General features: G+C 47.5%; 1 protein-coding gene across 1 annotated transcript; it reads left to right on the forward strand.

The window, feature by feature from the left end:
• The first annotated feature begins 4,583 nt into the window (after positions 1-4,583).
• Positions 4,584-25,642, forward strand: LOC125436613 (repetin-like). The gene is made up of 4 exons (XM_048503787.1): positions 4,584-4,682; positions 22,718-22,880; positions 24,871-25,352; positions 25,462-25,642. The coding sequence occupies exons 2-4, from the start codon at positions 22,740-22,742 to the stop codon at positions 25,640-25,642; spliced, it is 804 nt and encodes a 267-aa protein (XP_048359744.1). The 5' UTR covers positions 4,584-4,682; positions 22,718-22,739.
• Positions 25,643-26,318: the final 676 nt, after the last annotated feature.

The following is a 26,318-nucleotide window of genomic DNA, read 5'->3' on the forward strand; positions in this document are numbered from 1 at the left end:
TGTTTCATTAGTCCTAATTCTTCCCCCAGCATTTTCAATGTAAGCCCCCCCTGGTTCTAGTATTGTGAGAAAGAGAGAAAAATTCTTCCTCTCTGTCAACATTTTCTACCCCATGCATAATTTTGTAGACTTCAATCATATCCCCCCTCAGCCTCCTCTCCAAACTAAAGAGTCCCAAACGGGCTGCAGCCTCTCCTCATAGGGAAGGTGCTCCAGTCCCTTCAATCATCCTTGTTGCCTCCTTTCTCTGCACTCTTTTTTTTTCTATCTCCTCTAATATCCTTTTGAGATGCGGCGACCCAGAACTGGACACAGTACTCCAAGGCGCGTCAGCATTCACTGCTTTGTATATAAGGGCATGACACACCTTTGCAGTTTTATTATCAATTCCTTTCCTAATTATCCCCAGCATAGAGTTTGCCTTTTTTACAGCTGCCATGCAATGAGTTGACATTCCCATGGAACTATCAACTAAGACGCCTAAATCCCTTTCCTGGTCTGTGACTGATAGCACTGACCCCTGTAGCGTGTATGTGAAGTTTGGATTTTTTGCCCCTATGTGCATCACTTTACATTTTGCTACATTGAACTTGAAGCAGTCTAGCAGGAGGTGCGTGGCAGCCTGCGCCTGCGTGCATTCGTTTCCCGCCCAAGGACCGGCGCAGCGGCTGCGTCCTGCCACAAAGCCCACTTTGCAATGCCCACCGCCTCTTCCAGAATGCCCAGCCTCGCCCCCGTTGTGCCCCGCCCAGCCCCATTGGCGCTATGCACAGTTTGAATCCCACCACCATGGGAACCTGTTACTAAAATTTTTGGATCCCACCACTGAATATGAGTTTAAATAATATGTGAGATGGGTGTGCAATGTACGATGCCATTTTGTTGCTAGGTAGCATTTTATTATTTTAAAAGGAAATGTTAATGAAGGTTATATGATTTTATTTTCAAAACATTTTATCGATCGATCGATTTATTGATATTTTAAAATGTTAAATAGAACATTTTATTGCTCGATCGATCGATCGATTGATTGGAAATGCCGACCTCTAAGTGAGACCTGGGGCATCCCCCAAAATTACAGCTTGTCTCCAGACTACAGAGGTTGGTTCCCCTGGGAAAAAAATGGATACTTCAGAGGGGGACTCTATGGCCTTGTACCCCACCGAGGTCCAAGTCCTCCTCAGCTATCATTGCCAAATTTCCAGGAGTTTATCAGCCCCGGTTTGATTCCCCACTCCTCCACATGAAGTCTGCTGAGTGACCTCGTGTGAAGAAAGTATATTCATTCCTTAAATTTCCTTAAAAATTATTCATCCAGCAGGGCAAACATTTGGTTGTCTTGACAACACAACCTATTGCCCCTCATTAAGGCTGTAAAACTGTGTTTGTGTTTCCACAGACAGAAGTTGGCTTTTCCAAGGCAATATTCTAAAACCTGACAGATCACCACAAATGGTCAAGTGGGGGTCGTTTCCCTCTTCCTGGAATGGGGAGGAAGTTGCTATTAAAAACCCTGACAAAAGACTGAGAGAAATTGAGATTCTAAGGCTCTTTCCGCATGGATAGAGCACCTCAGGGATGGCAAAAATGCCGTCCCTGGGGAGGGGTTTGCACGGCCGCCACTGCTGCATTGCAGCAGCGCCGGCCTCGCCACCCCCAGGTGGCGCGAAGACGCTGCTTCCGAACCTCACTCCCTGAGTGAGGTTTTTCAGAAGCAGCATCTTCCAACCGCTGCTGCTGGAAGGCGCCATTTCCCCCACCACCACCACCACCACCACCACCACCACCATCCCTGAATGCCATACCTCTCCTCCTGGCTTCCGGCATGTCGCAGAGTCCAGGGGACATGCCCCCCTGGCCTGCGACTCCAGAGCCGCCGCTTCAGCCTACGGGGGGGGGGGTGTCCCCTGGCCTCTGCGATGCGCCACAAGCCAGGAGGAGAGGTACGGCGTTCAGGAACAACGCAGCCTGTGCGAAGGCTGCGCCGCCGCCTGCCACCCTGCCAGGACCGTCCGTGCGAACAGTCCCGGGGTGGTGCGTCGGCATTGGTGCCCATGCGGAAAGGGCCTAAGAGTCAACTCACGCCTACAACTGTATTTGCTTTTGCATGCTTGGAGCTGTCTAGAGCTGAGAGAAACTTTGTTGTATTTTAAAAATTTTCTTTCTTTTTAATAAACTCTTTAAAACTCAGCTGTCTGAGGCCCCTTCCGCACACCAAAATAATGCGTTTTCAAACCACTTTCACAACTGTTTGCAAGTGGATTTTGCTATTCCGCACAGCTTCAAAGAGCACTGAAAGCAGTTTGAAAGTGCATTATTTTGCATGTGCGGAATGAGCCTGAGAGTATCTGGATAAAGGACCCTGTTTTCTTGCTATGTTACAGGAAAGAGGGTGCCCAGTCCCTTCCATCACATGGTGGCAGCTTTGGGGGATTCCAGTACTCCAGTTTTTTTGTGAAAGTTCCAAATGTGCCTGCATGAAGGCTGATTTATTTTCTCTTTTTTGTGGCAGTCAGTGATGGGAGTGCAAACTGACAAAAGCCGGTCTGTCGGTCAAGGGCAGCGGGAAGGCGGTGGTGAGTTGATGGAGGTGCACGTCACTCTGGAAGAGACTTCCCAGGAACAGGCTTTGGCAGCCCTCAGGTCTAACAGTGGGTCGGAAGCCGATGATGAGGATGACCAGGAAAGCTGGTATGACTCAGCAAGAGGTGGGTCAGCATCTGGATGGGAAAGGAGAGGCAGCGTGTCATTAAAAACACTGGCAAATCCACTCCTGGGAGCAGCGCACCACCGAGCCTGCAGATTTGCCCTCTGTGGGGCACTTACTCTGGCAGAGGGGCGATTCCAGTGGTGGGATCCAAAAATTTTAGTAACAGGTTCCCATGGGGGTGGGATTCAAACAGTGGCGTAGCGCCAATGGGGCTGGGCGGGGCACGACGGGGGCGTGGCCGGGCATTCCAGGGGCGGGGCATTGCTGGGCGGGGCTGTGGCAAGGACGCAGCCACTGCGCCGGTCCTTGGGCGGGAAACGAATGCACGCAGGCGCAGGCTGCCACGCACGCCGGTGCACCTCCTGCTAGACTGCTTCAAGTTCTGCGCGCTACTGCTGAGAGGAGGGGCGTAACGAAGGCAAAAATCACGTGGCAAAATCACCCATTAGTAACCCCCTTTTGGCACACACAAATAATTAGTAACCTACTCTCGGGAACCTGTGAGAACCTGCTGGATCCCACCTCTGGGCGATTCTGCCAGCGTCCAGCCACCGCCACCCTCCCCTTCTGGTGCTGGAATGCAGTGCTGGTTGCCGCACCAGCATCCCAGGGTCCCTGCCGCAACCGGCCAATTTTAGCCTTTGCCGATGTTATGCCAGCAGGTTGTGCTTCAGACTGAAGCTGCCCTTTGGGGCAGCAGAAGTCCACAGGAGTCCATTTTTCCAGCCTCTCCATGCCGCTAGGAAGTCTCTTTGGTGGGCAGTGGCAAGGCATGTCTGTGGTGCTGTGGCAAGGTACCCAGCTCTTTTTATGGGGCAGCCCATAAAAAAGGTCTACCTATAGGCAGGAGCAGCAGTGGCGTAGGAGGTTAAGAGCTCGTGTATCTAACCTGGAGGAACCGGGTTTGATTCCCAGCTCTGCCGCCTGAGCTGTGGAGGCTTCTCTGGGGAATTCAGATTAGCCTGTGCACTCCCACACACGCCAGCTGGGTGACCCTGGGCTAGTCACAGCTTCTCGGAGCTCTCTCAGCCCCACCTACCTCACAGGGTGTTTGTTGTGAGGGGGGAAGGGCAAGGAGATTGTAAGCCCCTTTGAGTCTCTTGCAGGAGAGAAAGGGGGGATATAAATCCAAACTCTTCTATAGAAAATGTCTTTGGTGAAGCTGATGATGTTTGCAGCCCAGTAGCGGTTGAGAGACCAATGAGATTTTCACAGTGTGAGTTTCCAAGGCTCAAAGCTCTCTTCTTCTGCTACAAAGATCATGATGGCTTTCTGAGTTCAAACCCTTCAGCCATCAGCGCTCCACCTGATCTGATAGACCAGTGATGGCAAACCTATGACACGCGTGTCAGCACTGACACGCATAGCCATTTTCAATGACACGTGGCCGCACACAGCCGCATACAAAGAAGTATGGGGCTGCGTGCCGAGAAGGACGTGCCACTACGAACAGGAAATTTGGAGTGCCTGGAACCGATTACCAGACACTTTTAGCACCCTGAAAAAACATAGCAATGGCTTTACTCACAATTTTTCCCTCAACGTACTTTTGTGAGACCTTATTCTCAGCATTAAATAATATCAAAACCAACAAAAGAAACAGATGGGCAGATGAAGTTAGTAGCGCTTGCTTGAGCTGGAAGTGTACAAAATACCAACCTTCAATGGAAGATTAAGCCAATGAAATTCAGCAACAAAAATAATCACTAACAGGCAGGTTAGTTAAAGAATTCCCCCCTCCCCTTCACTTATCTTAGTTCACGGCACCCCACACAAGTTAAATAATAGCAAGACCAACAAAACATAAGAACATAAGAACATAAGAACAAGCCAGCTGGATCAGACCAAAGTCCATCTAGTCCAGCTCTCTGCTACTCGCAGTGGCCCACCAGGTGCCTTTGGGAGCTCACCAACTGAGGGATGAACAAGAAAAGAAACCAACTGAGGGATGAACAAAGAAGTCACTAAGCAGGTAAGTTAAATAATTAGTTTTGGGGTTTATTAAATACAGTTGTATATTACAATTACACATTTTTGTTATCTAAACCAGGGGTAGGGAACCTTTTACACTCAAAGAGCCATTTGGACCCATTTTCCATGGGAAAAGAAAACACTTGGAGCCGCAAATAATTTTTGACATTTAAAATAAAGATAACACTGTATATATTGGGATTTTTAACCTTTTACTCCGCTCATTCTGAGAAGCACATGGATGCGTCCGCCCTGCTGCCTGCAGGGCGGGCAAGGATGGGGCCAGCAGCTCGGCCTCGCCGGCTGCTGGGAAAGCACCCGCCTGGCTCCAATGGGGCAGATGAGAGGGGAAGCCCGTGGCATGGCCTAGCCGGCCACGGGCAGTTGGTGCGTCCGCCCTGCTGCCTGCAGGGCGGGCAAGGATGGGACCAGCAGCTCGGCTCGTGGAGCCGCAGTGCAAGGGCAGAAGAGCCGCATGCGGCTCTCGAGCCGCAGGTTCCCTACCCCTGATCTAAACTGTAAATATCGTGAAATTATGGGTTTTCTTCTCGAAGTGACACCCCACCCGAGTTATGCTTGGTTTTTTGGTGAATTTTGACACACCACGCTCAAAAGGTTGCCCATCACTGTGATAGACGGTCATGTCCAGGTAACCTCTAAGCGGCAGGGGGGAGGGGTTGACAGCCATATCTGATGATTTGGCACCTGGTATTGAAAGCACTCCTGCCCTTAAACATAGAAGCTCAATATTTATCCATAATAATTTGTGGTGTGATGCTCTTTGTGAGTGCGTCAGACCCTTTACAAAGAAGCTGTAACACATGACGGATAGAAGAATGTCGCCCCAGATTCCAGAATAATCACACAGCCTGCATTACCTATAGCCAGTGTCCAGGCCGAAGTTATAGAAAAATGAAAAGTACATGCCATTGCTACATTCTGTTCTTTTATTTGTTCTACGCCCTTATCTAACGTGAAATTACTGCCCCAGAAGAGATATTATTAGCCCAGGGATGGGGTGTAATTCACCCTCTGTATCATTTAGCTTAAAGGACAGGTGTGTTTGGGGGGGGGGGGGAGGTGAAAAATGATTAGTAATAACCACTAATAGAGACGGCAGGAGCTAAAGTTACTAGGTGGGGACCAGCAAAAGATAGTGGGTAGGGTTGCTAGAACTGGTAAGCATGCAGCAAAGTCAAACTGGGGGAAAAAACCCAAAAAATACTTGATTGCAGTGGCGTATCTACCTAGGGATAAGGGGTACCCCTTGTCCCCGGGCGCCACTCTTCTGGTCACCTGGGGGGCGCAGAATCGGCCCCCACGTGACCAGGAAGTCCTGCTGCCTCGTCATTTTCGCGTGCTTCGACCCCTTCCCTGCCAGTTGAGGCACGCAAAAACGAGGCAGCAGGACTTCCTGCTGCCTCCAAGTGCTCTCAACCCCACCCTGGACACCCTGGGAGCCCAGCCGGCAGAGGGAGTCTGGAGGGGGAGGTGGCACCCTAGACCTTGCCCATGTCCATGGTTACATGGGCAGGGTTGAGGGCAGTGGGGGATGGAGCCTGGGGCATCAGGGGTGGAGCTGGGGTGGTGGTGGGGGCAAAGCCTGGGGGCATCCTGGAGACAATTTGTCTCCGGGCACCGTTTACCCCCAGTACGCCTCTGCTTGATTGGTATTTTGGGTGTTTTTAACCCCCCAAAAGGCAGTGATTTCAGGGAACCGAAAAGTGGATCTCGAATAATGTCAACTTTTTCAACATCAATCAGGTCACTTTGCCCCCACTGTCATTTAAAAAACTCTGCCCCTCCTCCCCCTTACTTACCTGCTGGATGAGTCTTGGAGGTGTCAGGTTGTCAGGATCTGCACCTGGTGACTGAGGAGCAGATCCGGCTTATTGCACTACAGCAAATTATATTGCTCTAGATAGCATCTGGGCGACAGAGGGGTGCTTTCACTTCAATGTAATTGTTGCAAGATATACGTAACCTGCCTGCTACATGTAAAGGGCCCTTTCCTTTCTCTATTGATCTGCATGGCTTGACACCGATTGTAGACAACTAGGTTAGTGACCCTGGCAGCTACTCCCCGGAGAGGCAGGATGTGCCTGTTGCTCTGCGGGGGAAGGAGAGCCAGGTGGCTGTGTCTATTCTTATCGTGACCTTGGGTTGCCTTGCTCCAAAATAGCTCTTTTCACACTTTCTCTGGGGGGAAGGGAGAGGGGACGAATCAGGGATAAAAAGAGTCGGAAAAGTCAAATCTGGCAGAACTGACTTTCTCAAGCTGGGTACTCTGTAACCTTTCAATCAATGCTACTGATCAAGAATCCAGAGTCTGTTTATTGGCTGAAGGTCTGAGACCTAACACAGGGGGCACAAGGCTGGATGCTGGGCCCACCACCACCAAAGTCCACATGGAGCAGCAGTGGCGTAGGAGGTTAAGAGCTCGTGTATCTAATCTGGAGGAACCGGGTTTGATTCCCAGCTCTGCCGCCTGAGCTGTGGAGGCTTATCTGGGAATTCAGATTAGCCTGTACACTCCCACACACACCAGCTGGGTGGCCTTGGGCTAGTCATAGCTTCTCGGAGCTCTCTCAGCCCCACCTACCTCACAGGGTGTTTGTTGTGAGGGGGAAAGGGCAAGGAGATTGTGAACCCCTTTGAGTCTCCTACAGGAGAGAAAGGGGGAATATAAATCCAAACTCTTCTTCTTCTTCTTGCGCACTAATTTCCCAAATAAGGAAAACAAACTCCACTAAAGTGAATAATTTCTTGTTAAAATAAATGTATTGTAAATGTCTCCAGGAACTTCACATTTATTTATCATCCACAAACCCAGGGGGCGGGTGTACAGCTTGCAGTGGTGGGATTCAGCAGGTTCGCACCACTTCGGCAGAACCGGTTGTTAAAATGGTGCTTGTAAACAACCAGTTGTTAAATTATTTGAATCCCACCACAGGAACCGGTTGTTAAATTATTTGAATCCCATCACTGCATACAAGTGATGGGGAGCTGTGATGGGAAGAGAGGATTCTGGGACATGCTGAGGATTCTGGGACACGTTCTAGGGTATTTGTCAAAACTGTTTAATGGCACCTTAAGGTTGACAGGTTGGTTAAAGAGAAGACCACAAAGTGCTGAGGTGTGAATCCCAGGATGATGCTACCAGCAATCCCCTACATTAACCCACCAGAGATATGGGGACTAAGCCTCTACCCTTCTCAGGTCAAAGATCTAGAAGTTAGCCCTTCAAGGTAGGACAGTTGACAGTTGAGTTCTAGAAAATAGTTATTCTGGTAGCTATAGCCGATTAACCCTTCAGATTGAAGTCCCCAAACCCAAGGACATTCCAAAGTACAATACAACAACCTTTATTAGCCATATTAAAATAGGCTCCAGAGCATTACAGACATTTCTGAAGTACAAATCCAAAGTACATTCAAAACACAGACAAATAAACTGTATCTAGCATTGGACGTTAACTTAGAAAATTCTGTCACTTGTAAAAGAAATTTGCTACTTTTTCCAAGAGCGTGGCCTCTGTGTTATTTAACAAAAGCTCCACAACAGAGTTGTCAGAGTCTCTTTCAGATTTGTCTAAGACCCGCCCAGGAGAGAAATTCCTAATACCCACATATTTATTTTATTTATTTTATTTTATTAAACTTATAGGCCGCCTATCCCCGAAGGGCTCAAGGCGGCTTCCAACATGGCTGTTACATAGACAGCAATCAACAACATAAAATACTAAAATCATTAAAACCTACGAACTAAGCAGCAGTTTACTACAGAACTATAGGTTAAGCAACCCAGTTCATAAATTAATTAAGACAGGCGCCCCGCCGAAGGCCATTAAAAGAAGAAAAAGGGGAGGGAGTAAGTAGGGCCTGGGATGGAATTTATAAGTAGGACAGGCCCAGCTTTAATAGAATGGAACGGCAGTCTCAGTTTTGATTTCAATTTCAGTGTCGATAGGGGGCAGTAGATCCACGGCCGGCCTCCCCGAAAGCCCGGTGGAAAAGCTCCGTCTTGCAGGCCCCATGAACTCATTAAGGTCCCGGAGGGCCCGCACAGCCGGAGGTAAGGCATTCCATCGGCGGGCCAGAGCCTTTACGGCTCTGGCCCGGGTTGAGGCCAGCCGTATCATTGCAGGACCAGGGGTCACCAGTAAATCTGCCGTTGCCGAGCGCAGCGACCTATGTGGGACATAAGGTGATGCGGTCCCGGGCAGGTATGTGGGCTGGCCCATGCCGCTGTAAGGCCTTAAAGGTTAAAACCAGCACCTGAAAACGATCCGGAACTCCACCGGAAGCCAGTGCAGACGGCACAGCACAGGGGTGATATGATCTGAATAACCACCACCTGTTAGAAGCCGTGCCGCTGCATTCTGGACCAGCTTCAGCCCGGATCAGTCGCGAAGGGAAGGCCCAGAGCGAAGTTACAATAATCGCTTCGAGGTGACCGGGCCGCATGGATCACAGTGGCCAGGTCGGACTGGGAGAGATAGGGAGCCAGCCGCCGTGCCTGGCGAGGTGGAAGAACGCAACCTGGGTAACATGGGCCACCTGGTTCTCCATAGATAATGAAGAGTCCAGGCGACCCCCCAGGCTGGGCGAGCCAGAGATGTTGGGGCCAACATGACCCCCTCCAGATTTGGCGGCTGAAATTCCCTCGGTCTCTCCCCGCCCAGCCAAAGGACCTCCGCCTTCGCGGGTTAAGCTTTAACCTACTCTGTCTCAACCAACCAGCAACCGACTCCAGACAGTGCTGTAGAGCTGCAGGCTGAGGTCGCCCCTCCATCAACAGAATGAGCTGGGTGTCATCCGCGATATTGGTGACAGACCAGCCCAAAACTCCGCGACCAGCTGAGCCGAGGGGCATGTAGATGTTAAATAAGAGCGGGAAAGCAAGGCTCTGAGGAACCCCACCATTAAGTGGGGCTCTGTGGGAGGCCTCATCCTCGCGACCATACCTGCTGGCCCCTCCCGACCCTGGAGAAACGAGGTAATCCATTGAAGGACTGTGCCTCGACTCCAGAGGCAGCCAGGCGGTGGATCAAAAAGGTCGATCGACTACATCAAACGCTGCTGTAAGATCGAGCAATACCAGCAGCGCCGATCCGGCTCGGTTCTAGCTGCATGCGGAGCAAATCCGTGACGGTGATGAGAACGGTCTCCGCCCCATGCCCAGCATGGAACCCGGACTGAAAGGGATCGAAAATGTGATGTGTCCTCCAGAAAGCCCTGAAGCTGCTCCAACACCACTCTCACCACCACCTTCCTGAGTGAACGACAAGTTCAAACGGACGGGTAATTGGCCAGATCTCCAGGATCTAAGGATGGTCTTTATGGGTGGGCGGACCACTGCTCTCCTTCCAACCCACCGAAATACTCCTTGCCTCAAGGGGAGCAGTTAACTATATTCAACAGGTGGGTCAGTAACTCCTCCCCGCAAGCTTTAATCAGCCAGGAGGGCACTTGGATCCAGAGGACAGGTAGTAGGTCTAACAGCAGCAGGGGCCCCTGTCAACATCGGACTCACAGAGTAGGGAAAACCGGTCCAGACTAGGGACTCGAAGCCGGGCGAGGGAGCCTCGAAGTTCTGTTACTGTATCAAGCGTATCGAAGGTCCCGCAGAGGGATGCCACTTTGTCTACAAAAGCTCTGGAAATGCCTCACAGCCAATTGCCAATTGAGAATTTGTAGACCCCTCCACCAAAGAGGTGGAGGGATCGAACGATCCGAAAAAGTTGTGCTGGGCGGGAGCTAGCAGGATGCGAGGGAGGACGAAATGGGCATTCTTCGCCCTCCGGTGGTCGCCAACTCATAGGCCTTCATAAACGCCCTATAAGTTGTTCGCGTCCCTTCGTCACCGGAGCTTCTCTCCACACTCGCTCTAGTCAGCTCTGAGTTTCCGCTTCATTTGGCGCAGCTCCTCGGCATACCAAGGGGCCTGCCGTAAGCGGGACGCAGAGGGCGCTTGAGCAATCTCCTCGATGGCATCAGAGAGCCTGGAATTCCATAGTCTGTCACCTGCTCATCGAGGGCTCAGGGGCTCAGGGTCCTGCAGAGCAGTATTCAGGAACCTATCTGGTTCCATAAGTCTCCTCGCTGGGCGGACATAAATAAGTCTCTGCCGCCTAGACGGGGTTGGCGCTGCAAATCCACCCCGACCCTCAGGGCAAATGGTCGGACCACGGCACTCTGCTAACAGAGGATACTTAATTACTATTCACTCCTGCCCCAAAAACCAGGCTCCAAAGTGTGCACCGCAGCCCTCATGGAGTGGCGCCAGTGTAGTACAGGGAGAGTCCTGTAGCGCCGCATGCATGGATGACACTCAGGTCCAGCTAAGCCGCTACAGGCAGCATGAGGCGAGGTGTCCACATGGGATCGCTTGGAAATCCCCAAGACAATAGAGTCGGAGGAATCGCAACATCCACTCTCGCCACCGCCTTCCAGCAGCTGCGCGGCAGAGCCGGGCCACCGGGTGCGCCTTAGGGCGACCGGGTACACCAGGAGTAAACGTGGCCCAACCTCTCCCTTTGGACAGCCACTCCCAGTCCCGCACACTCAAGACCCGGGAAATTCTGAGGGGCAGGGACTGGCCACTGAGAGGCTGAGGTAGGACTCCCCCCGGATGAACATCGCCACACCTCCCCCCCCCGCCCTGTGTTCGGTGAGGCTGGTCAGGACACAAGCTTGAAACCTGGGAAGCTGAGACCTCGCTCAGAGGCGGTCATTTCGCCTTTCTCGCCGCACTCCAGCAGGTCTCCAGTGATGCAGGCCAAGGATCCACTGACTGCACCTCCCCGAGGGAAATCTCGGAGTTAGTCGCTTGTTTTATTATTAATGGACTTGGCATTAATCAACACTCTCAGGGCTCGGGTGAGTAGGGTATACCTGGAGCCCCCCTGCCCACATGTTGCCTGGGATAGGCCAATGGAGGCTGTGAAGGGGGGTCGAAGCATAAATAAGAATCTCCCCCCCTTCTCTCATATGGCCCCCTCCTACCGACATATCTACCCCGTCCCCAGACCACTGGGATCCCCTGGTACCCATATTCTGCCCCCTCGCTGCCACCTCCCATAGTTAAGCCTAGTATATACTGACAATAGCCTTGCAATAACACCTACTCTAATAGTCTAGCCTATCTCGGACAGTCAAGTATAATGTGAGCAAGAGTCTCCACTTGGTTTTTACAGTGTGGACAGACCCGATCCTGGAGAGGGATAGATAACATTCCAAAGTATGGTCTGACGGCTCAGGGGAAGCAGTGGAGCACTTCCTCCCATGAAAATGAGGAAATGGGGGGAGACCCCACTGCAAAGCAGAGAACCGCGTGACAGACATGGAGTGCAGAAAGGGCAAATCCCTCTGATGGACAGATACTGGTGCCTAAGAGATAAGACAACCATCTCCATCGTATGAGCATCTGCAGGAGATATGCTTGGAGAACAAGGGAGGATGAGAAAGACCTTGAGCTGAATCCACCAAAACAGCTCCGAACGCCGGTATTTTTTCCTCCACTCTTTCCAAGAGTTGCAAATATCAGTGGAAACCGGTATTCTGGAAGCTGTTGGCTGATTCACGCTTGTCTGGGACCACTCTTTGGATGGATTGTGCCTCTCGCTAGTTCTCCAGGTTTTGCGACTTGTCCTTAATGATACGTGGGGGGACCACATACACCCAACACCTCAACCGAAAAGGTGGGACGCTGCATTTATATTTACCACCCTGCAAGTGATGCTATTTCTGAGCTCTGAGTCTAGGCTCAGGTTGGGAGGGGAGGAAGACGTAAGAAGGCAAACGACATGTTGAAAAGAAAGGTGTAACAAGCAGGGTTGGGTTGGAGATGAATCAGATGGTGAACCAAAGAGGGTGTCACCATCCACCGGCTTCATTTTTTAAAACAAAAAAAAACCTATATAAAGGGGAGCATCTACCTGGTCTTCTCCAACCTGCTTCACCGGAGCCTGCAAAACATAGTTTTTACCATCCTGGGTGAGTAGATTTTTCATGGTAGCACTGCGCAGTGAAACCAGCTACGCGGTTGTGCCTTATTTGTAGAGCAGCCTTCCAGAACATGTGAAGAAAGTTTCTCTTTGGTGCAGTTTTAGACACTGTGCAACGCTGAGCACCATAAATGCATTTTTGTACATCTGGTTAGCTTTTAATGAAGTTTGTCTTCACCAGAGGCATGGGCTTTTTCCCCCCTCTGTTATTGGTTTTACTTGTTGTAATCTGCCTTTTTTTTTTTCGTTCTTACTTTTTGTTACCTCCCTAGATAGCCCAGGATAGCCCAATCTCATCAGGTCTGCAAAGCTAAGCAGGCTCGACCATGGTTAGCACTTGGATTGGAGATCTCTAGGGATGTCCAGATTGCTATGCAGAAGCAGGCAATGGGAAGCCACCTCTGTACATCACTTGCCTTGGTTTAAATGACCCAAGCTAGCCCAATCTCATCAGATCTCAGAAGCTGAGGACCAGAGGCGAAGCTACAATGGGGCCATCCGGGGACAAAGGCCCCGGGCGCCCACCATTGGGGTGCAGAAAAATTTGTGCTCATTTCTAATTTTTTTTTGTATTTTTAGTGTTTTTACTTTGTTAGCCAGCAGGGGGTGCGGCACCAAAATTTCAGGGTATCTTTAGGTGACTCTCCTGATGATACCACCCAAGTTTGGTGAAGGTTGGTTCAGGGGGTCCAAATTTATGGACCCCAAAAGGGGTGCCCGATCCCTAATTGTTTCCAATGGGAGCTAATGGTAGATGGGGAGCAGCAGTGGCGTAGGAGGTTAAGAGCTCGTGTATCTAATCTGGAGGAACCGGGTTTGATTTCCAGCTCTGCCACCTGAGCTGTGGAGGCTTATCTGGGGAATTCAGATTAGCCTGTGCACTCCCACACACGCCAGCTGGGTGACCTTGGGCTAGTCACAGCTTCTCGGAGCTCTCTCCTCTAGGCCCCTAACCACCACTCTCACAGGGTGTTTGCTGGTGAGGGGGGGGAAGGGCAAGGAGGATTGTCAGCCCCTTTGAGTCTCCTGCAGGAGAGAAAGGGGGGATATAAATCCAAACTCTTCTTCTCTTCTTTTGAAGATAGCCTAAAATTTTGGTACTGTTAGCTTAAACATTGGCTCCTGACAGGCACCTCAAATTTTCCCCAGGTTCTCTCTTTAAATCCACCCCTTTTGGAGTGGATTTCCAAAGGGAGAATCTGGGCTGCCTAGGATTTAAAAAAAAAACATTGAAAAGCATTTGTTGAGCTGGGTTTCTCTAACAAACCAGATCTCAACTGGTTGTTTGGGTGGTTGTGGTCTAGAGATCCTTGCTTCAGCTATTGTCTCAGGAGCCTAGTGGCTGGCATCTTCAGAGGTGTATCACAGAGAGAAGTCTGGACACAGTGTATAACAAACTTCTCTCTGTGATACACCTCTGAAGATGCCAGCCACAGATGCAGGTGAAACATTAGGAACAAGATCTACCAGACCACAGCCACGCAGCCCGGAAAACAGACAACAACCAACATTGAAAATGATGCTGTTTGGGCGGTGGGTGAGGAATCTACCCTGAAACAGCATCACTTTCAATGTTGTTTAAACTAGGCAAAGCTGACGGCACTACTCAGAGACAACAATTGGGACATTTTTTTAGAAAACTGGAAAGCTTTTATGGAATATCTTTTGAAATACCTAGTCAAATAGGGAAGTCGTGGCTGGGTCTGAAGAAAACAGTAGATTGTAAACAGTAGAATGCATTTAAGAAATAACGACTGAACTAATGTTTTAATTATATGCATGAACCCACAGTTAACTTTTAATCAAGGACGAGATAGCTGGAAGTCAATATATGCTGTGTAGTGGCTTTTTTATGGTTGTTATGTATTCTTTGTTTGCTTTATGTGTAAGAAAATTTTAAACAAAATTTTAAAAGGACTGCATTTGATTAAAACAGTCCTAAACTGTGGCTTTTGGGGAAAGCAATAGCAAACCACCCCATAAATAAAGTCTGCCTCGTAAAATCATGATTTTATGTCACCCCATTACTGATGGGTTAGTAACGACCCCAGTGATTGCAGAGGGGGAGCCTGAGCTTTAAGTTGTAGGATTTCATAGGAGCCGAGTTAAGGGACATAGTTCTAGCACGCATTCTCTGATCGTTGGCCAGTGCTTCCAGTGTGGCTGGGGCCGCAACATCTTCAGAGATGATCATCTCTGAAGAAGCCAGCCACAGAAGCAGGCGAAACGTCAGGAGAGAATGCTGCTAGAACACGGCCATACAGCCCGGAAACCACACAGCACCCAAGTGATTCCAGCCGTGAAAGCCTTCGACAATACAGAGTATCTTTATCTTTTTTTAACTGTGATTTTAAATTTTGAGTTGTTATTTTTATGTACGCTATTTTATCTGTTTTATTTATATTGTCAACTGCCTCAAGGTCCATAACGAAGGAAGGCAACTAATAATTTTTTTAAAAAATTGCACATGTAGACAACCGACAAAGCAGAAAAAAAGAAAAAAGAAACGAATCCAATCCCTTTTCCCTCATAATTAAAAAAACACATTTCAATCTATTACTACATATATGGTGATTTACAGCTACCTCATTATGGATCCAAACTCCAATCTAATTTTGTGCTTATAGTTGGTATCAGCATTTTTTCCATTTTTAGTCCTTCTTATAATACTATTGTAGTTCAATCCACTGTTTTCATAAATCTCAAATCCTGCCATTATTTCTCTACTTGCATATGTTTTCAGTCAGTAGGATGCAAAGGTTTCCAGTCTTTCAGGAAATTGCCCATATATTCCTTTGTCTCCTTTATAAAACAATTCATTCACTGGGGCCCTTAAGGCGCATTCATGCATACATTCCTATGGACCCTTTTAAAATCCAGTCTTGTTCTTGTCTGGAATTTTATTATCGTTAATTCATTTGTGGCTGCATATATAAAATCCTTGCTGCGGTTGTCCTGTACATAAAAAGTGTTCTATATTGATCTTCACTTCACTTCATATTTACCATATATACTTGTGTATAAATCGACTTTTTCAGCACATTTTTTTATGCTGAAAAACCTCCCTCGCAACTTATATATTCGGGATTCTTATGACTCCAAGAAATCATGGTGCATTTTGGCTTTTTTGTGTATGTGCCATTAGGGGGAGCTAAAGAGCCCAGATTTTCCATGGGGCCATAAGCGGAATTGAAAAGGCTCCAATTTTCAGAACTGTTAAGAGGCTGGGTCTGCATTTCCAGGTATTAGGAATGTTTGGTATTTCAATTGGTTGAGAAGGGGGATATTGTGGTTTATATTTGGATTGATCTGTATTTTGGTTTCCTCTGTTATAAAATAGTTATAAATGCTGGTAGCTGCTCTGTCCAGAGTTGGAGCCAGTCAACTCTTCTACAGAGTTCTGAAGCTATGAGGCCTGGAGTCTGTATGGACAGCTAGAGATAACTGTAAAGGACTGAGATCTTGCTAGTCTGTTTTGCATAGCAGGCCAGAACTATTATATGTTGATGATTGTTTCTGTATTGGTTTGCCATATTTCATTGTTATACTGCACACTATTGTTTATGAAACAGAAAACAGATTTAAAGTTTCTTTTGTTGTAAGTCTGGTGAATGTTAAGGGTCACAAGGTGAGATCACACTGGCACAACTCCTTTTCCATTTCTGATAATGGAAAGTGGATTGAAAGTGCATTATTCTGCATGTGCAGAAGAGGCATAGGTCCTCCAAAATGTCCTATTTTCAACAACCTTGTTCAGGTCTTGAAAACTGAGACCAGTAGTCTGAGACCCTTTATAGAGTCAATCCATCTTGTGTTGGGTCTTCTTTTTCCCAAGGCTGCCTTCTAACCTTCTTTTCCTGGCATTTATTGTCTTCTTCCAGAAAGTGTGCCTCCTTGGACCTTTTCGGATTTGATCTCAAAGTATCTCTATTGACATAGGTCTCAGAATTCCTTAGTCATTTCAGCTTCTCGGGACAGCTCAAGCTTGATTTGATCTGTCTTTTTAGCAGTCCGTAATATTCGTAACACTCTCTTCCAACACCACCTACCAAAGAAATCTACATTCTTCTTGTCAGCTTCCTTCATTGTCCAACTTTCGCACCTATACATAGTAATATAGGATATCATGGCATGAATTAATTTGATCTTGGTCACCAGAGATACAGTCTTACACTTAAGAATATTTTCTAGCTCCTTCATGGCTGCCCCCTCCGCTGTCTCTACCTCATGTATCATTTTATAAACCCGTAGCACAGCCCTGAAAACCCAGTAAAAACACCAAAGTCAAGATAGTATATGGAGGACCACCTAAAGCTTTATGAACCTGGCCAAACTCTATGGTCATCTTTGGACACCCAGCTTCAGGTATTTTCATCTTCTGAAATTAAGCAGATGACATTCTGGGAAAACCCAGTTCTCCTTCTTGGTCATGGCACCAAAATGTAGTACAGTGGAACCTCGGTTTTCATTGCCTTCGGTTTTCATCTGTTTCGGTTTTCATCAACTTTTCAGTGAAAAATTTGTCTCGGTTTTCATCGATTTGCCTTGGTTTTCATCGATTTGCAGTAAGGTGCAGGGGTTTGTGGAGAAAAATCACCTGAACAAAGCTGTTGCACGCCGTGTCTGCAACTTGTTTAATGACAATGTCTTGCCCCATTTCAGACAAATCTTAAAGAGGCGTCAGAAACAGACCTCTTTGGACAGCTTTCTGGTGCGACATTGGTCCACTGGCTCTGAAGCTGGTCCTAGCGTTATTGTTTGTTACTGTTTTCAGCATTAAACACTATGTTTATTCACCAAAAATGTTTTTGGTATGTTTTTTGGAGTGCCTAGAATGGATTAATTGGATTTACATTGATTCCTATGGAAAAGTTTGCCTCAGTTTTCATCGGTTTCGGTTTTCATCTATTCTTTTTGGACGGATTACCAACGAAACCCGAGGTTCCATTGTAGTTACAAATAATAGGTCGATTCCGCACTTGCGTTATCAACCTAAGTTCGAGCTGCATTCGACCTAAGTGCTCTGCACAACCACTGGGATCGACGTGGTTTTGTACCATCTTCGCCCCGTGTAACGGTCAAATTTCCGACTCCAGTTGGGAACTACTACTTTTTCAGGGAACCACGCTTGAACTCAGCTCGATTCCAGTAAAGTGCAGAATCTCTGGTGCCAGGAGTCCCCCATTCAGCCAATCACAGCTGAGTGTTTCGGGCATGCGTACAGCTGGCCAATCAAAAAACGCCATCTTCGTCCCTCCATTCCTGTGGCAGTTTTTTTAATAACGTGTGTGGGTATAAAAGGAACATGGTCATAGAACAGTAGCCAATCGGAACGGAGCGGCAAAGAGGCACAGGATGATTCTGCCCTCCGAGCTGGGATCAAGCTGGTTGCAGTGGGGAACAACAATGGCTTCGACCTAGGTTAGTACCCTTCTCAGGGAACTGGGTCGAACCTATTTTACTCGTGTGCAGAATAGCCCATAGACTGTAATCTGCTGAGCTGGGTTCAACTCACTACACCTATGCATGAGTGGAGGACTCCAAACTGGAAAACAAGGTCTGTTTCCCCGCTCTCCACATGAGCAGTGGACTCTCATCTGGTGAACCAGGTTCAAGTCCCCACTCCTTCACATGAGAGGCAGACTCTCTCCTCTCTCCTCTCTTATAACATCTGTGGACCCTGCCGTTCCCCCCCCCCTTCTCCTCCCCTTTTTCTTTTTAGGGGATTGCTAGTAGGTCGCCATCGTTAATTTTGATATTAGGATGCTGCATTTTAATGGGGTTAATTTTAGCATATAGAGCTATATTTTGATTTTATTTGTGCTCTATTTGTTTGTTCTGTTCGCCGCCCTGAGCCCTTCGGGGGAGGGCGGTTTATAAATACAATAAATAATAATAATAATAATCTGGTGAACTGGGTTTTTTCCCCACTCCTCCAGATGAAGTCTGCTGAGTGACCTTGGTTTTCTTAGACCACAGTTTTCTTAGAGCCCTCTCAGCCCCACCTACCTAACAAGGTGTCTGTTGTGAGGAGGGGCGGGAAGGGAAGGCAGTGGTAAACTGCCTTGAGGCTCCTAATAGTTGAGAAAAGCAAGGTATAAATCCAAATGCCTCTTCATCGTCTGTCTCCCTGTATTCTTTTCTTCCACCGGCAGCTAAAGACTTTTTTGCTTTGTTTTCCCCCTCCTTCCTAACCAATATTGTTACATTTTGTGTGTCCTTTAGGCGATTTTTGTATGTATTTTCATTTTATTTTGTAGCTCTTTTTCAATTGTTTCAACAGTACATGTTTGGGAAGAAGACTTTATTTACAGTCAATGACCAGATATATTACAAAACTCCAAAATATCTACAAACAAAACAAGAATGCAGATCTCTCTCCCGTATTCCAGCACTATCCATCTATATATCATTATACTTTGTAAACACACCAAACAGCATAAGAATACTAAACAAAAGAAAAATATCTAAGGGGGATACCATATTCAGATCATTTTTTTCTTTTTCATAATGAATAGACAGAATTTTGCTACCCATTTAGTAATATTCTCCTTCTTATCTTGTAATAGTTTTTCACAACAAACTTTATCAGAACAATATGTCATTTTGTGTAGTAGATGTGACAGGCATTTTTTCCTTGCCTCCTCATAAAGGGGACACTTTAATAACATATGCTCTATAGTTTCTACAGACTTCAGAGAGCAAGAACATAACCTTGCATATGTTTGGGAAGGGAATAGATCTTAATGGTTTCAAAGTCTGATTTTTTTTCATGTATGCTTTACATTGCCTTGGTGATCTTTGTAAAGGCAGAAAGGCAGGTAAATAAAGGAATACAAATAAATATTACTTCTTGCCACTTGAGGGTGAGGCTGTCCGCAAAGCCTGGTTAGAGCCACCATGGCAACTGGGGGGGGGGGGGGCGACTCAATCACAGCAATGGATTGGAAGCTGGAAGGCTGGGTGTCACCCCTGGGTTGTGCGCACAGAAGAGTGAGGTGGCAGCAGGTGGAAAAGCCAACCTTTAATAGCTTAAACAAGATTATCCCTGCAAGTAGAAAGCTACAGTATCATCAAGCAATGTTCCAAACCAGGCATCTCCTTGACCCCTTCCGCACATAAGAACATAAGAACTAGCCTGCTGTATCAAACCAGAGTCCATCTAGCCCAGCACTCTGCTACTCGCAGTGGCCCACCAGGTGCCTTTGGGGGCTCACATGCAGGATGTGAAAGCAATGGCCTTCTGCGGCTGCTGCTCCAGAGCACCTGGTCTGCTAAGGCATTTGCAATCTCAGATCAAGGAGGATCAAGATTGGTAGCCATAGATCGACTTCTCCTCCATAAATCTGTCCAACCCCTTTTTAAAGCTATCCAGGTTAGTGGCCATAACCACCTCCTGTGGCAGCATATTCCAAACACCAATCACACGTTGCGTGAAGAAGTGTTTCCTTTTATTAGTCCTAATTCTTCCTCCCAGCATTTTCAATGAATGCCCCCTGGTTCTAGTATTGTAAGAAAGAGATAAAAATGTCTCTCTGTCAACATTTTCTACCCCATGCATAATTTTATAGACTTCAATTATATCCCCCCTCAGATGTCTCCTCTCCAAGCTAAAGAGCCCCAAACCCTGCAGCCTCTCCTCATAAGGAAGGTGCTCTAATCCTTCAATCATCCTCATTACCCTTCTCTGCACTTTTTCTAAAACATGCAGAATAATGCACTTTCAATGCACTTTGCACCTGGATTTTACTGTGCGGAATAGCAAAATCCACTTGCACGCAATTGTGAAAGTGGATTAAAAGTGCATTCTTTTGCATGTGCCGAAGGGACCCTTTTGCTGCTAGTCTTCTACTTGCTGGGAGGCTTTTTACGTAGCAGAGCATTACAAAGGGTGATTCTCCCATCAGTAGTTTGAAGCAGTACAAACCATTCTACTGTAACTGCTGTCTCCTTTTCACCTCATGGTAGGCTCTCTTTCTCCCTACCCCGCCACTTAATTTCTGTTTCATGTCACAAAAATTGATCCCATCTCAGCTTTTCCAAATAAGATGGAGTTTTGTCCCAACCCCCACTCATCTGTTAAATGTTGCCAGCTGGGCATGTGTTCGCTTGCAGTCCAAAGCAATCCATTAACAAATTAACCTGACATAAAGTTTGCATATACATAAAAGCAAAGGTCATTTCTGCATCCGTAACCTCTATCTGTGGGTTCTGTGGGGCAGAACTTGGAAGGAGTTGCAAAGAACTAAATTTAAAACAAAATGGTTTACTTCCTTAATAAATAACACTTTTAACATTAACATTTGACATTAACAATTTACAGTCCTTTTAGGTTGCATTTCAAGTCCTTATATTTACAATCTACTGATAATGCCAAGTCCAGTTCTTCCTGCTGTACTAAGTCCAAGTCCAATTCTTCCTGCTGTACTACTGTACAAAGACTGTACTATCTGAGACTTTTAAGGAAGCAACAACTGGATGGAAAACTCCTGGTGTCCTTTTACCGCTGTGCTATAGAGAGTGTCTTAACCTACTGCATCTGTGTATGGTTCTCCAGTTGCACAGTGGCGGATAGGAAGGCGCTCCAAAGGGTGATCACTACTGCACAAAGGATTATCGGCTGCCCTCTCTCCTCCTTGGAAGAACTCTATCATTCCCGAAGCCTAAAGAAAGCCCAAAATATTCTGAGGGACCCGTCTCATCCATCACACTTTCTTTTTGAACTGTTACCATCTGGCAGACGATACAGGTCTATCAAAACTAGGACAAAGAGGCTTAGAGACAGCTTCTACTCTAGAGCTGTGGCTATGCTAAACTCCGCGGCTTCGTGTTGATGTGTTTGGGGCTGTGTAGGGATGGGTGGAGGAAGGGGAAAGTGAGGATGGGGTATGAGTCTGAAATTGTGTGCGTCGAGGAATGCTGCTGTAAATTTCGTTGTGCGTGCACAATGACAATAAATGCTTATGCTGGTGGTTGGCTTATGAAGACTTCAGAGGCTTGGTGAATGGGATCCAAGATGATGAAGGTCCCCAAACGAACTCCCATCAACTACATACATAGCAAGCCCTGAAACAATAAATTCTAACATTTACAATATAGCAAAAATAAACATCTCCCTTCCCACTAGTTCCCAACAACTTTGCAGTTACCTTAAACAAGGGGTTAAGAGCTTATAAAGAATTAAATCAAGGTCCCAGTCTGGTAGCCTTGCTTCCTCCAACTTCACCCGTTTTTGCAACCTTCTGCTGCTTTGAGTCTCCACCCCTTTCTGGGTCAACCCATTCTGAACATAGGGGTTACACATGCACTACTTCCCATATGAATATTTGCTTCAGAGTGGGGTTTCCCTGCAGTTTTTTTTTGTTTACACAGGGATTCTCCTCCTGAGAAGCATCCCTAGCCAAGCCACCTCTTCCTTGTTTTTTGAGAAAGTCACCTGCCACGTTTTCATTTTGAAATGGTAGTCTAAGGAGTGGGAGAAACTGCTGCTGTAAGGGCAGGGGGAGTCAGGGAGGAACGAGAAAACCCGAAGGAAGTTGTTGCACACTGATATCCTTCACTTTCCTTGCAAAAGAAGAGGAAAAGTCACATTTTGAAAGCAGATTTCTGAAACCACGGGGATTCTCTGAGGGGGAAATGTATGCGTGACCGAACCTCAAATCCCCAGGGAATGTATGCTCAATGCAAAGGAGAGCACAAGTGGGTAAATGGCCAAAGGCAATATTTCTCAAAAAGGATTTTTTGGTTATAGATCAGGTTGTCACACAACTCCCATCTTAGAAGAGGTGCTTCCTTTTGGGTCCAAGAAACAAGAAATGAGATTCTCTGGTAAAATGGCAGTAAAAGAAAGATTCCTTCCCATGCAAAAGAGAAGAAACTCCTCCAATAAAAAGTGGTTTCTTGCCATGTCAAAGAAAAGAAAGCCTGCTTCTCCCAAGAAGGCACCTCCCATTCATAGCTGATGCAAGTAGTTGTATTATCAATCTAGGAAATCTTCCTCTCTTAATAAGCACTGTTTGTCATTGAAGTCCCATCAGAATATTCCGGAAGATGCCTCCTTACCTTCTGGACAGCGTCTGCTCCGTCGTCGAGGTCTTCTACGAGTATGCCGAGAGGGACGGAGACTGCTTCACCCTGAACAGGAGAGAGTTGAAGAAACTGATCCAGAAAGAGTTCTCAGAGGTTTTACAGGTGAGCGGCAGCCTTCCTCACAGGAGGTAGATCAATGGCAAAAATGATGGAAGCATAAACTGGATTGGCTTATTGGGGACCAGCCAAAAGAAACCAAGACAGCAGTTTGCAAATATGGTCCACTGGATCTTCAGTAGCTAGGATGATCTTTGGTCGGGATGGAGGATGATGGTGGAGGGGCTCCCCCATAGGAGCATCAAGGTTAGGCCGCAAGTCACAGTCACCATTGATGAAAAGTTCTAGGAATGGATTTTTTTCAAAGTTATGTCAGTGTCTCCAGCATTCTGCTCCCTCCCTTGGGAGATCTCATCCAATTAACTGACTACAGCATTATTATTATTATTATTACAGCACCAATTACCAGTATAAACTTTTCTGTTAACATTTTTCTTCTAACTTTCGCCAAGGAACATGTGGTGTCCTCACCAGCACTATTTGAGTCTGACAACAATCCCGTGAGGGAGGCTAGCCTGAGAGAAAGTGTCTGGTCTATGGAGATCTGAGGAGGGGAGAGGGGGTCAGTGGCAGAGCACCTCTTTTGCCTGTCAAAGGTCCCACATTCGATACCTGGTATCTCCAGTCAAAGAAGAAGAGTTCATTTTTATACCCTGCTTTTTCTCCACCTCTGAAGAATCTCAAAGTGGCTTATAATCCCCTTCCCCTCCCCAAAATAGATGCTTTGTGAGGCAGGTGAGGCTGAGAGAGTTTGGAGAGAACTGTGACTAGCCCAAGGTTGCCCAGCAGGCTTCATGTGGAGGATCGGGGAAACAAATCCGGTTCACCAGATTAGAGTCCGCCACTCATGTAGAGGAGTGGGGAAACAAACCTGGTTCACCAGATTAGAATCCACCGCTCTTAACCATTACACCATGCGGTCCCTTAAGAGTTAAGGTAGTCGGTGCTGTGAAAACTGTCAGACTGAGACCTTTCAGGGCCACTATCAGTCTGAGTAGACAATACTGACTTTGAGGGACCCAGGATCTGATTCGGTATCACACAGCTCTACTGTAGTGGTTAAGAGCATTGGACTGTAAGCCGGAGAACTGGCCTCAATTCCCCATTCCTTCCCATGAGCAGCTGACTCTAATCTGTTGAACTGGATTTGTTTCCCTGCTCCTCCACATGAAGCCTGCTGGGTGACCTCGGGCCAGTCACGGTTCTCTCTGAACTCTCTCAGCCCCACATGCCTCATAATGTGCCTGTTCTGGGGAGAGGAAGGGAAGGAGTTTGTCAGACACCTTCAGTCTCCTTAAAGTTGAGAAAATTGGTGTATCAGTCCAGTGGCATAGGAGGTGGTGTATCAGTCCAGTAGCATAGCAGCAGCGGCGTAGGAGGTTAAGAGTTCGTGTATCTAATCTGGAGGAACCGGGTTTGATTCCCAGCTCTGCTGCCTGAGCTGTGGAGGCTTATCTGGGGAATTCAGATTAGCCTGTACACTCCCACACACGCCAGCTGGGTGACCTTGGGCTAGTCACAGCTTCTCGGAGCTCTCTCAGCCCCACCTACCTCACAGGGTGTTTGTTGTGAGGGGGGAAGGGCAAAGAGATTGTCAGCCCCTTTGAGTCTCCTGCAGGAGAGAAAGGGGGGATATAAATCTAAACTCTTCTTCTTCTTCTCTTCTAATTTGGTGAACTGAGTTTATTTCCCCCCGCCTCTCCATAAAGCCTGCTGGGTGACGTTGAGGCAGTCGCAGTTCTCTCAGAATTCTTTCAACCACATCTGCCAGACAAGGTATCTGTTGTGGGGAGAGGACAGGAAAGGAGTTTGCCAGCTGCTTTGAGACTCCTTATGGTTGAGCAAAGGAGGGTATAAATCCAAACTCTTCTATGTGTGATCACGGCTGGCTGGGGAGTCGAATCCAGTTCTAGTGCACATTCTACACCAAACTGACTCTTCAAAGTAGGCACGATAGGATACTAAACAGGAGAACTGTGCAGGAACTTGGAAGCCCAAGTGACAAATTCTCTTTCTCAATGACTTTATCTTTCAGGATCCTCGTGACCCTCGTGCTGTTGAGCTGGTTTTGCAGCTGCTAGACCTCAACGGGGACTGCTTGGTTGACTTTAATGAGTTCCTGATTCTTGTATTCCAAGTGGCAATGGCATGCTACAGTTTCCTGCAGCCCAGTGACTGTCGGGAGGAAGAAACCAGAGGATCCCGGTGTGACAGGGACCCACGAAGGGATGAAAGCATCCGCCACCAGCCTGAGGATAGTGGAGAAGAAAGAACTTGTGGCCATGAGAGACAAGGTTCTTACCAGACACGTCCCGGTCCAGCTGATTCTTCCACAAGACGAGAGGAAAGAAGAGAGTACCGCACTCCCGTTCATCCTGTAGGCCGAATCATTGAGAGAAGTCGCCAGGCCCACAACCTTGGATCAAAGGATGATCGAGGAAGGATCTATTTGTCACGTGAGGCTCAGAAATGGAAAGATCGGGCCCATGAACCTGAACCTCAAAGAAATGAAGCAAGGTATTGTCAACCAAGAGAAAGAAAGTCAACAATCGAAGAGAAACGGCAGCATCAGTCATGTTATCTTGAGCCCCATGATGACAGACGTCGTCCATCACGGGTGCTTCAGCTGCGGGAAGAAGACAGAGGTCAATATTTCCAAGAACCCACACAAAGAGAGGGACGTGATAGGCAACATCGGCCACAAGTGTCTCAGCAGCAAGCCGGTGAGGACAACATGGGAAGATCCCGTGAGTTTGAACCACGAGCATATGAAGAGAGAAGCTACCGCACACGAACACAAAGGGTAGTAGGATATGGTTATGAAAGGAGTTATCCCTCTCGTGGGCCTCAAGCAAGGGAATATGAAGGGAGAGAGGATTATCCATGTGATGAGGTGAGGCGTCAGCTATATGACCTTGATCCCCGTATGGAGAAAGGGAGCTGTTACCAACGACATAGCCATGAGCCAGTAGATGATTATGAAGAACTCCACCCATTACCCCGAAATGATGGCAGATGGGAACCAAAAGCCAGAGAGGATGAGAAGAGAAGACAATGGTATGATGCACCTGAATCTAGAAGACATGCGGAGAGGAGGCCCCGATCACAAGACACCAGGGAGAGTAACAGGAGAAGACCCCAACTACCAGAAACAAGAGAGGATGACTGGAGATGGCAGCAATATTCTCATCCTGAACCTCAACAGATTGACAGGAGAAGTGCTGGGTCTCATGATGCTGAACCAAGAGAGAAAGAGAGGAAAGGGCCTCAAACTCATGATGCTGGACGAAGACAGGGACAGAGGAGAAGGCCTCGCCATGATGAACCAAGAGAGGGAGAGAGGAGAAGGTCTCCTGATGCTGGCCCAAGTGAGGGAGAGAGGAGAAGGCATCATGATGCAGAATTAAGCAGGGGAGAGAGGAGAAGTCCTCGTGATTCTTACCCAAATGAGGGAGAGAGGAGAAGGCCTCGCCGTGATGAACC

The sequence above is a fragment of the Sphaerodactylus townsendi genome, linkage group LG01 (assembly GCF_021028975.2).
Source record: "Sphaerodactylus townsendi isolate TG3544 linkage group LG01, MPM_Stown_v2.3, whole genome shotgun sequence".
NCBI classification, from domain to species: Eukaryota; Metazoa; Chordata; class Lepidosauria; order Squamata; family Sphaerodactylidae; genus Sphaerodactylus; species Sphaerodactylus townsendi.

Bases quoted from the DNA above. Each gene is read 5' to 3' on its own strand.
- LOC125436613 (XM_048503787.1), top strand. From the start codon at position 22,740: ATGCCTCCTTACCTTCTGGACAGCGTCTGCTCCGTCGTCGAGGTCTTC. The intron at 22,881-24,870 runs GTGAGCGGCAGC...TTTATCTTTCAG, and splicing joins AGTTCTCAGAGGTTTTACAG to GATCCTCGTGACCCTCGTGC. The intron at 25,353-25,461 runs GTATTGTCAACC...CGGGTGCTTCAG, and splicing joins CCTCAAAGAAATGAAGCAAG to CTGCGGGAAGAAGACAGAGG.